Raw genomic sequence first — 12258 nt, forward strand, 5'->3', positions numbered from 1 at the left:
TTTGACTACCAAGTAGTCTATAGTTTTGACACGAATGCTTAGTGTGAAGTATATGCTTAGCATGCGCGAACACAGTCAGATTACACACACACACTGCAATGTTTCAAGTTTGTCAAGTTTTTTCAAGCTTTCAATCCTCGTCGATGTAGGCTTCTGTTGTTGCGTCTCCATTTGTTTGATCGAGTTTTTTGACTGTGAAACAACGGCTCGAGTCAGTGTTGCCACCTTGTGGTTCAAATAATTACAGTAAAAAAAAAAATAAAAAAAATCATAGAGCATAATGTGAGCTAATGAAATCAACATAACACATGCACTGTACACACACACTAGTGTACACGTAAAATTATAAGTATACTTAGGGCTTTATTATGACATGCTTAGCAATGGGTGATTAATTTGATGAATTTTAGTCTTCTACTAAGTTTAGTCTCCTACAAAAATGTGAAATCGCAGCCATGCACTGTGAAGCCAAAAAATGGTGGTTCGGTACATTTACAGTAGTGCAGTTGAAAAAAACAAGCCATGTTGGTTTAAACAACACTGAGTTTGAAATTACGTTCCGCACACAGAAAAGTTCTGCATGTGCAGCATTTAAAACAACGCAGTTTTTTTTGGTACACATGCATGCATTTACATTTAGTAATTTAGCAGACGCTTTTATCCAAAGCGACTTACAACTGAGGACTAAAGCAAGAGTCATTGTGAAGAGGCAAAAACAGTGCAAGAAGTGGTCAAAATACAAAGTCCCGGCATTGCTCAGAGTAGCATAAGCCAGACAAGGGAGGATTAAAGGAAAAGGAAAGATTTTTTATTATTTTTTTATGTTTGCATGCAGAACTGATAAGGATGTCAGAACATCACGTGACTGATCAACACGATCTCATGAAAGTGCGTATCTATGTTACGCACTGAAAACGTTTTTTTTTTTTTTGCATGCGCATGCTACACACTGAAAACCCTTGGGTAGGATTAGGGGTGGGGAGTGCGTGCGTATTACACGCTATAAAGTGCGTATCATATGCACGCAAAAACAATTTTTGGCGTATAAATGGCACGAGAAATAACATTCGTAGTTTAGATACACACGTTCATGAGAACGGGCTGTACTGATCACCTAAACACTGTCAATTGTGACCAGACGTGTCTGAAAAACAAACCGTTGATTTGGCAAAGTCTGCCTAGGCTTTTACCTAAGATCTCACTGGGTCACATTGTACAATGTGACAAGCAACAATCATAAGAGACCAAAAAAAAAGCAGCTTAAGTGGAGAAAACAGCCTAAAAGTCAGACTGATATTAGGATAAAGAGTGGGAGATGACGTGCAGAGGACACAAATGACTCTGGATGAGCTGTGGGCAAAAGGCTGACAGACAGCCGGTAATAAGAGCAGTTAGCAGCAGACAAACACTCAGGTACACCAGCCTCACCACGAGGAACCCCAACAGGCCCCATGGCGCAGGCTTTCAAAGCAAAGTCAAAGTTATTAAGTATTCAATCATATAAAAGGGAGAGGAAGGCGTGAAAGGTTGCGGACCAAAGCACTTTTGCTCCAGTGCATTAAGAGGCTATGCAGCCGCTCCAAGTCTGCGTGAAAAGAAATAGATTACCTCCCCAGAAGATGGCAGCTTCCCTGTATCCCCCTCCTTTTTTGCTCTTTAATAACTGCAATCTGCTGTGAAAATCTAATCCCAAGTACCATTTACGCTGCACCCAGATAACTTCTGCTTGGAAAAGCGTACAATATGAATATTTCATTCCCTGATATCCAAATAAACATGGCAGGCTTTCCATCAATCAGGGGACGCTGCACGAAGTGAACTGGAAAGTGGAAATTGCTAATGAATAGCAGGGTTTGGGGGGGAAAGTTGTCTTGTAAAAGCGTCTGTTTTAGTTCTCTTCAAAAACGTATACATTAGAGAGAGAAAAAAAAAGCTCAGAGCGCACTGATAAACATCCCTCCCGGCGATCTTGATCAAGGCCAGCCATTAAACACGGCCATATATGCCCTCCTCCACAGCGGAATAAACACGGCCATCCCTTTCTGATGGAGCGACTGAGGCTATTATAAGTTATTTATCACAACAAATCAAGCAGTGGTACTGTTACGTATTTACTAACAGCCAAATCGGCTCATCCAAAGGATGCAAGAGTCCATCCATATACATGTGGCCCCGTCCCGGGCTGTATGTCAGGTCTCAGCAGATTTGTAAGGCCACACCTGGCCTAAGAGCTCTAGTAATGACACTTAATGAAAGCTGGGAATCCATGCATGCAGAAGGAGCCTGGCATGTCATAAATAATCCACATGCCTACAAGCCATTTCCTCTCCTATCTATTTATTTGTATTTACTCTGTCTCTCTTAGAGTCCAGAAGGAACTTGGGGTGTCCTAGAAGTACATTAGTTGAGCTTCACTTTGCTACCCGAACTTGGCAAATGGGCAGTGTGCTTGTTGTTCGTCCTTTCGAGTGGTTTCACATCTATCAACAAGAATGTACACTTAAGGAGATAGTTCAAATTCTGCAATTTGATAATTATTTACCCTCATGTTATTACAAATCATACCTTTTTTCTGTAAACCATAAAACAATTACACTTTATTTTAAGGTGATGTAGTTACATTGAACTTACTCAAGTACTGAGTAATATTAATTAACTACATGTACTTACTATAGAGTTACGGTTAGGGTTAGAGTTTGGTTTAGGGTTAGTAGTTGCATAATTTACTATATCAAGTACATGTAGTAACGTGTAACTACGTCACCTTAAATTAAAGTGTTACCAATGTTTTTTTTTAAAGAATATAATGGTCCCTCTTTTCCATATAGTTCACTTGAATGAATATGAAAAAAGCACAATTAAAGCAGCATGAAATGGGTCAATAATGGGTCAAAGTAAAGAGTGCCCATGATGAAGAAAAGGGAAAATCTATCGACAATCTAGTTTAAAACACATGTGCCAAGTTCTTAGAAATCAGAGATATTATTGATAACTAAAAAATGTGAAATAAAATATGTATTAAAACTAAACGAAAATTAGAAATGTTGCACATATAACAACGTTTCAGTTGAGGTACTAAAATTACTAAATCTAAAACTGAAATTAAAGCTTAATAGAAGTATTAAAAATGACAAAAGAACATCAAATTAGTAAAAGATTTAAATGAAAGCCGAAAATATACAAACAAATGCTAATTCAAAGTATTGATATATACTATAATAGTATATGAATAAGATAACACTGTTACAGAATACTTGGTATTGATTTAATGTGGTGTGACCATCAAGTGCAAAATATTCAAAAAATTCACAAAATAAGTGCACACAATCCTTATCATTATTTTCATAAAAAGTAAATATCACGAAAGAAGACGTTTTCGGGATGGGAGTCGCACCACATGACATTTTTACCCGAACTAACCTTGAAATTTTAACAAAATGGTCAAATTATCTGATATTTTAAGAGATACATTGTCATGAGCTGTCCTATGATATCATTTCCAGTTGAATATTTTTTTCTGCATGTACCACATGATTTGATACATGATATATATTAACAAAACTGCTTAGTAATATTTCATATATGGATATATATTCCAAGTCACACGATAAATGTGAGGGACAGACTAAAATTTTTGTTATTATTTACTGACAATCTTCATGCCCACCAAAGATCTCAAATGGACTACAAACACATAAAAAAATGTATGTCGTTGGTGGCATTTCAATTAATGTCAAATGTAACTTATTCTCAAGTGTCACATGACCAAATATCACCGACATATAACCTGACGGAGAACATGTCACACGTTTTGTGTTCCAAGGCAGTCAGGGTTGGAACAACATGAGGAACATTCAATTTTAGGGTGAGCTGTTTCCATACTGGGAGAACATGCAACCTACAACCATTGTATGCATTGTTAGTCGAGACTCTTTCTGAGGTAACAATGCCAGCTCTTCAACTTCTCTTTAAATAAAACTTCTGAAGTAGTATACCTCTGTGAAGTCAGGCCCTGAGCAGGTCTCTGACTCTCTCCATCAATAATGGAATATAAGGTGGCATGTGGAGCAGGTTCTGGACCTTCAGAACAAACAGGAAGCAGAATGGATTCCACCCCGCAGGACGGGCTCATCAGCACGGTCAACAATGCCTGAATGATTGGGTTCAGAGCCGCAGCTCCAGCCCTCGGCTTCTACCATGGCCAAAGTTCTCAATCATCTCTAAACTTTTCCTTTCCAATTTCACAAGTGTGAATCAGATCAGACCCTATTACAGAGGATAAGCCTGTACCTACAGAGCCGGATCATTCGGCAGCGAGAGGACAGGCACTCCAGAATGAGATGGCTAATGGTGACACGGACCTTCAACTGTGGTTATAGGACACCTTTTCTCTGCATCTGATAGAAATACCAACCTAATCACAACAAAGACGGTCTCGCTTGATGCTATGCATGAGGACGGGATAACAGAGAATGGAGGAAGAGAGAAAAAATAATGAAAGAGAGAGGTGTAATAGGAAATGGCCAGCATTGGGTCATTCAGGAAATATAAGAGGAGGAGAAGAAAGATCAAACTGGACAGGTGATTCGAGGCAAAACCTGCATATAAGAGCTGTTTATATGGAAGATTCGGGGCAGAATGTGATACGGCCTGTTAGCCACAAAGGTGAATGTTAATATTCACTCAATGACGACCGTAACTATATGAGGTGCTGCAGTTAACATGAAATAAGATGAATATTATGAAAAATAAGAGTGCTACAGGGCAGATGACAACATATTTTTGGCAACACTTTACAATAAGGTTCATTAGTTAACTACATTAGTTAGCATGAACTAATAATGAACTGCACTTATACAGCATTTATTAATGCTTAGTTAATGCTAATTTCAACATTTACGAATACTTTATTAAAATATTGTTAATATTAGTCAATGCACGGTGAACTAACATGAACAAACAATGATTGTGAATGAAAAGAGACTCAAAATGGTGACCAGTTACAGAATCTGAGATGTACACTTTCCCCTTCCATATTACTATAACATTTAATATAAAATTGAAGTCGGCATGAAACCATAATTGATATTTATTTTTTAATAGCTATAGCTAGATAGCGATTTATTTTAACACGTTATTGTGCATTTATATAACACCGTGCAAATGTTTGGAGTTGGTAAAATCTGTAAGATTTTCAATAACGCTGCATTTAATAGATAAAAATACAGTGAAAATGTGTCAATATTACTACAATTTAAAACATACTTTAAAAGGTCATTCCTTTTTGTGATGGCAGAGCTGAAAACCGTGATACTTTTTATTTTAGATCAAAAGATCAGAATTGATTTGAAAAAGAAATATTTCGAATTTACTCACTTTTAATCAATTCAGTTTCATTTAACTTTTGAACTGTATAGTGTATATATTACTTTGTTGACAAATTTGAATAAATCTTTAATCAAAATGTCAAAACTTGCTCTTATGACTAGTTCGACATCCATGACGTACGCAAGGCCACGCTGCAGTTTAGCCATCGCATTCAGATCCGCCTCCATTCGTCTATGCAACGCTCACTTTTCAGAAATTCATGCCCCCACCTGTTTTTTTCACCCTCAAAACTTGTTTCTCTCAAAAACGCGTCACAATACGGAGTCAAAACTTCCGTTTCATGCCGACTTCAACTTAGAAATTGATGTTGATTTAAAAAAAATCTATGGACATGTGCGCTGGAGTGTGTTTAGGGCTTTACCTTCAGTCGCTCTGCTTTCAGCCTCCTGATTTCCCCATGTAAACCCTTCACATTCTCCTGAAGGTGACTGCGTGAAAACAGGACACACATTACAGCCACTTCTCCATATGTTTGCATGCACATTTCCTGCTACTAAACTCCGTGTTTGTACACTGGGAGCTGAGAGGAGCGTTGGACGGGGTGAGCGGGGCTTACTCTCTCTCAGCTGTCAGGTGGATGATCTTCCTGCTCTGGTCTTTGATCTTGAGTGCCAGTTTCTCATTAGTGTGCCTGGAGAGGAGCAGGGGCACAGATAATGGGCTGCAGTGAGGAAGCTGTCACAATCAACCATGATGCTGAATGATAATGATACAGCCATTATAACAGCGGATGCTAACGCTCTGATGCGCCACAGACACTTTCTATACTCCGTAAATTTATATACTGGTTCCAACACTGTAACATGTGATGCAATCTGTGACATGTTATGCCAGATTTGATGTTACGTAAGGGAAAACACACAGCTAGGTCATTATAGCAAAGCAAACACCAAAAGGGTTGGTATGATGGAGTTTATTTTACAATACTGACTGTACAATATGCCGTTAATTACACGGTTCCCTACTAAATATATAATATTGACAAAATATGATTTCACAAATGGACATTATTTAGTAATGTGAGAAGATGGAGGCGGAGGACAACCAGAGACAAACTAGATACTAGATTTTCAAAGTAGTAAATACTGTGCTTTTGTTATTTTATTCATTTTTAATATTTCTCATATTTCTAGTTGTAGATTTAGTAATTTTAGTACAACTTCATCAAATTTTCTTGAGGCATATATATATATATATATATATATATATATATATATATATATATATATATATATATATATATATATATATATATATGCATTAAATTGATCAAAAGAAACAGTAAAGACTTTCACAATGTTACAAAATATTTAAATTTGAAATAAATGCTGTTCTTTTGAACTTTCTATTCATCAAAGAATACTGAAAAAATGCAGTAATGTCCACAAAAAAATTAAGCATCACAATAGTTTATTTAAATTTATTCTTAACAATTAAAATAAATAAGTTGTATATCATCTCAATTTCAATTACCGAAAATAATTTGTAATAGTTTTAGTTAACAATAACGACACTGCTTGGGATTATTAATTGTATACTTTAGTGGTCATTATGCCACAATTTTTGCTTGTAGAATAATTGTAATCAACCAATCAGAATCAAGTATTCCAGATAGCTGTGTGTTTAGCTTTTTAGACTTACAAAAAAGTGCTGTGGTAAACCAGATGGCAATATCGTGGTACTGAATGATTACATGTCTTACTTTTGCTCCTTTACCCATTGGTTCACATTGGTCACGACTAGTTCACTTTCCCTGTGAAGTCGAGAGCTGTCACTCCGTGCGTCTCCTAAGCACTGCCGCAACACATCCACCTCACACACAGCTGCGTTATATTTCTGATCAACACGGTCCATCTGTGAGCGCAAAGCCTCAACCTGCACATGAAGAGACGAATGAACGCAAAAACAGAACGATGTGAATGGTGTTAGGACACTGCGGCTGACCTGAGACACTTTATCAGTGTAGTTCTCTCTGAGAGCGGCCGTCTCCATCTTCAGGAGCAGCACCTCCTCCTCTCTGTCCCGCAGGACGCTCATGTGCTCCTGTGTCCACTGCTGAGAGCGGGACAGCTGTGTGTGCAGCGCCGCCAGTCGCCCCTCACTCGCACGAGCCTGACGGGTCAGACGGACAGAGAAACGACAGAAGAATTAAAGGTAAAGTTTTGCTGATGTTGAAAATCTCAAATATAATGTATATATATATGCGGGGAATATGATTACATATTTGTTGACTTTTCAAACAGCTCGGTGTTAGTTTCAAAACACTGCTTTGGTTTTGTTTTTTGAAATAAATTACTAATTTCATCAAGGATGCATTAAATTCATCAGAAGTGACAATAGAGACATTCACAATGTTACAAAATATTTCTATTTCAAATAAATGTTGGTCCTTTGAACATTCTATACATCGAAGAATCCTGAAAAATTGCACACCATTTCCAAAAAAATATTAAGCAGCACAATTGATTTTGAACAATAATAATAATAATTGTTTCTTGAGCAGCAAATCAGCATATTAGTATGATTTCTGAAGGATCATGTGACACTGAAGACTGGAATAATGATGCTGAATACAGCTTTGCATCACAGGAATACGTTACGTTTGAAAAGATATTCAGATACGAGACAGTTATTTTAAAATGCAATAATATTTCACAATATTACTAAATAATACAAATAAATAAAATTGTACTGTATTTTTTATCAAATAAACATCTTGCTATAATATACTGTAGCAGTATATCTATAATATCTCTCTATATAAATGTGGAGTAATTAAGATTTTTAAATATTCTACAATGAAAACAGCTTTATAGCAACTAAGTAAATAGTAATAATAATATTTGCTTGTAGAGTAATCAACCAATCAGAATCAAGTATTCCAGACAGCGGTGTGTTTAGCTTTTAAGACTTACAAAAAAGTGCTGTGGTAAACCAGATGGCAATATCGTGGACATAATGATTTTTATACTGCACAAACTGTATATTATGTCCCCTTACACTACCCCATTGGAGAAAACATTCTGCATTTTCACATTTTTAAAAAGCTGTTTTCCTCAAGGGGTTAAAACATTTTCCCACAAGGATTTCAGATATTACCATCTTTGTGGGGACATTTTATCCCCATAACATAGGGTGTATCATCAGGCCACAGACACACACACACGCGCACATATTTGATTTGGGGTGTATAATATGTTGATAATATTCCTCTGCAGGCAAAGAACACAATATATATAAGCGTTGACAATCTTTAGCTGTGTGAAATCTCTATCCCTCAACAAATCACTATTACACTCTTATGATGTGGCAAATCTATAGCAGCTCACACACAATTTTACCTCATATGAGATCTCAGGTTTCCAGCATATGAGAATTCAGCTTAAATTAAAAGGCAGGCTAGTTTCATGGCTAGTCACGCTGTCAGTGTGCAAGATGGTGGAGCGCAGTGACCTTTACCCAGAGCGCACACACTGCAGACGAGAGCTAATAAAAGGCGGTAAAGAAAAGGAGAAAGACAATTAAAATGCTGTGCGAGTGTATGTGTGTGTGTGTGTGTGTAAGTGGGTTATGATGTAGTCACCTGTGCAGCTTTATATCCAACTCTAATCCCTCTGTGATCCCACACACACACACTCAAATGAGATTCTCGACTCATCAGTTTCTTCAATTCACACCTGATTTATAAACGGGGGGCTGGAGTATATTTGCAAACACACACACACCTCACTGTAATCATAGCACCTCTACCAACACAAACACACACACACACACACAAGCTTATGCAACCATAATTATGTGCCAGGCAGACAAACACACACACAGAAATGATAGCCGCCTTTATTCTGGCGTCTGTCTCGCCCCGCTTCCCCGCATGCTGCGTTCCACACGACTGGCGAGAATCATTACTGGCCTTCCTCTGATACGGCTCCAGCACCAACAGCAATTATTTTTAAAAGCCAGAGCTGAAAACAGACAACCGATGCACAACACGCGCATAATCATTATTTCTGCAGTCCGACCGGTGGCGCGGTGTGTGTATGTTTGTGTGTGCATGTATACATTAGGGCCTGGACAGTGTGCAGACACTTAATTTTTTATTTTTCAGTTTTATTGTTATCCCGCAGAGTTTGCTGACCATAAAATGACGAGGATGGTTATCCAAAACCAATTAGAGTTACCCTACAACACTGACAGCACTTAAAGAATGAGAGCGAGTGGTTTAAATAACTCCACTGTCTGCAGGAGCACTGCAGTTTTACACACATCTCCGGCACTTCAGGATGGAGTGTCACAGTCAGAGAACTCCATACTTATGGACATCATTGTTGGGTCCGGAACAACATTCTCATCAACGGATCAGATTTTAGGATTAGGTTTGGGTTTGTGGATTTCAAAACATTATTATTAGCCAACCCTTTCCCTATAAATTTAGGTGGTACTTAAAAGGACAGTTCACCCAAAAATGAAAATGTTGTCATCATATACTCACCCTCATGTCATTCCAAATCCAGAAGACTTTTGTTCATTTTCGAAACCAAAGTTTAGACCCGAGTGGTTTCTCTTCCTCCTTTGAATTCCAGATAACCAAAACTTCGTAAGGGATATGGATTCGCCGTAAAACTAATCCATATGAAATTAGCAGTTTCATCCAAATTTTGCGAAGATATCCCTTTATATGATGATGACCATTTGCGATGTGCTCTATGAAAGTGTGTTTATATTCTTAATTAAATCTGTTCATCTTATAAAGCAATCGCGACTCTTATGAAGTCTTGGATTCGACTCATAAATTATTTCATAATGCTTTATGAAAGTTTTGAAGCTTTAAAGTTACAGTTGCGTGGGTCTTCAATTCGAGGGACAGAAATCTCTCACATTGAAAATATCTTCATTTGTGTTTAGAAGATTAAAATGAATAAAGTCTTATTGGGTTTTGGAATGACATGAGTAAATGATGACAGAATTATTAGTTATTAGTCATTATCTTGGAATACATTTACAAATCCACATTGAATTTTGGTACACTCATCATACATAATTAAAATTAATATGGCCTGTAAATAAAAAAAATTATGTTGCTCAGTACTTAATTGTATAATTACACTGTAACAAGGAAACGTTAAAATAGTTTGAAGTAAGAGCAATTTCAGATGACTTAATTATGAGTAAGGATTTAAATATAAAATGACCATTTTATATATATTTATATCTATTTGTATTATATACTTATTATGTAAAAAAAATCTATTTTGATTTAGCTAATAATGCATTTAATTTTACATTTAATTAAATTAATGAATTAAACATTTTCATTCACACCCATATGTGCAACATTTGATGAAAAATGACAATGTCAATTGAAATGCAGTAGTACATTGCCACTAGTGGCCTGTATATATTACATCGGCATTTTTGCATATTCCATTTCTAATTAAAGGTGAACTTTGCAGGTTTTTTACCTGAACTGAACAGCTTCGGAGTCATTGGAATGGTTATACTTTTTTCGGGTTGAATGGTGGTCGTCTCGCACCCCCCTATAGCCTGTGAGCGGAAAAACCACCCTTGCAACTTTGGGCCCTTTGGGTCGTGTGATATCAGGTCTCACGATGTAAAGAATTGCTTAACGGCAAAAAAATCTGCTAAAATTTTTTCATTATTGTGCTCCCTCATGCTGTTCGTACCCGAATGAAGAAGACTTTGTAAAGAATGTCCCGTCTGCTTTGATGTTGATCTACTAGCCTCTGGTATCTGAGAGTCGCCAACGAGTTTTTCGACAGTGTTGTCAAATATCTATTCCCAAGCTGTAGGGGGAGCTCTATAGTCAAACCGGCGAGCAAAAAGCGAGAATACAGCGAAGAAATTCCCGAAACTGCATACCCCTACTTTAAATGAAGACCATACATATACATCTACTATACAAATCTACAAAAAACATCAGTAATTACACGAGTTGCTGATGTTCATGTAGATAAGAAAGTATAGCAATACTCGGGAGATAATGGCTTCGATTCCCAGGGAATCCATGAACTTATGAATGAAAAAATGTATACAATGTTGAATGCAATGTAAATTGCTTTGGATAAAAAAGGTGCATCCCAATATCTCACCTCCTCCTCGGAGCTCCTGCTCTCACTGTGCACTCTCTGTAGATCTGCACTCATTTGTGTGACTCGCTGGTCCTGAGCCTTCTTCTCCTCCGTCAGCTGGATCAGGCACTGCTGCAGACGGGCCTGCTCTCTCCTCTGGGACGCCACCTCTCCACTGTACTCCGCCAGCTACAACACGCAGAACGCATGTTGACATTTGTGTGTTAGGAGCGATCACGTTGTCTGTGGCAGTGGAAGAGATCGTACCAGCTCCATATACTCTTTATGAGTGGCCTGTGCTGTGCTGAGCTCCTGTCTCAGCTCTCTGTCTCTCTGATCGGCCTCTTGTACCCCCTGACGCCACTGCTCCCGCTCCTGCTCCAGATCCAGCTTCAGTCTGGACACTGTAGCCTGCAGACTGCTCATCTGAGCCAGAGAGCACTTATCATACACTACCGTTCAAAAGTCTGGGGTCAGTAAGATTTTTTATACAGCAAGGATGCATTAAATTAATCAAAAGTGGCAGTAAAGACATTTATCATTTCAAATGTTCATTAAAGTTTATAAATCCTGTTCATAAATCTGATTCATCAAGTGTTTTCTACATTATTAATAATTAAGTTAGAAAATATTTCGATAGGATTTACAGTATTTATTAATATTAAGTTAAACATTAAGTTAATGAAAATACCACTGTTCACTGTTAGTGCATGTTAGCTCAAGGCAGATAAATAATACTAACATATTCAACTTTTGATTTTATTAATGTATTAGTAAATGT

At 37.4% G+C, this 12258-nt stretch overlaps 1 protein-coding gene across 5 annotated transcripts in view; it reads right to left on the reverse strand.

The window, feature by feature from the left end:
- The window catches only part of pmfbp1 (polyamine modulated factor 1 binding protein 1), a 215001-nt gene that overhangs the window by 3825 nt on the left and 198918 nt on the right, over window positions 1-12258 (reverse strand). For 4 of the 5 annotated variants that reach the window (XM_079589287.1, XM_079589286.1, XM_079589284.1 and 1 more), the window contains 6 exons: window positions 11745-11903; window positions 11499-11666; window positions 7333-7500; window positions 7091-7263; window positions 5945-6019; window positions 5750-5816 (listed from right to left, as the gene is read on the reverse strand). In XM_079589287.1, the coding sequence (XP_079445413.1) occupies window positions 5750-5816; window positions 5945-6019; window positions 7091-7263; window positions 7333-7500; window positions 11499-11666; window positions 11745-11903 (810 nt within the window). The remainder of the gene's footprint in view (window positions 1-5749; window positions 5817-5944; window positions 6020-7090; window positions 7264-7332; window positions 7501-11498; window positions 11667-11744; window positions 11904-12258) is intronic. The other variant, XM_079589285.1, reaches the window with a different exon arrangement.

Source organism: Phoxinus phoxinus, assembly GCF_949152265.1.
Source record: "Phoxinus phoxinus genome assembly, chromosome: 2".
NCBI lineage: Eukaryota > Metazoa > Chordata > Actinopteri > Cypriniformes > Leuciscidae > Phoxinus > Phoxinus phoxinus.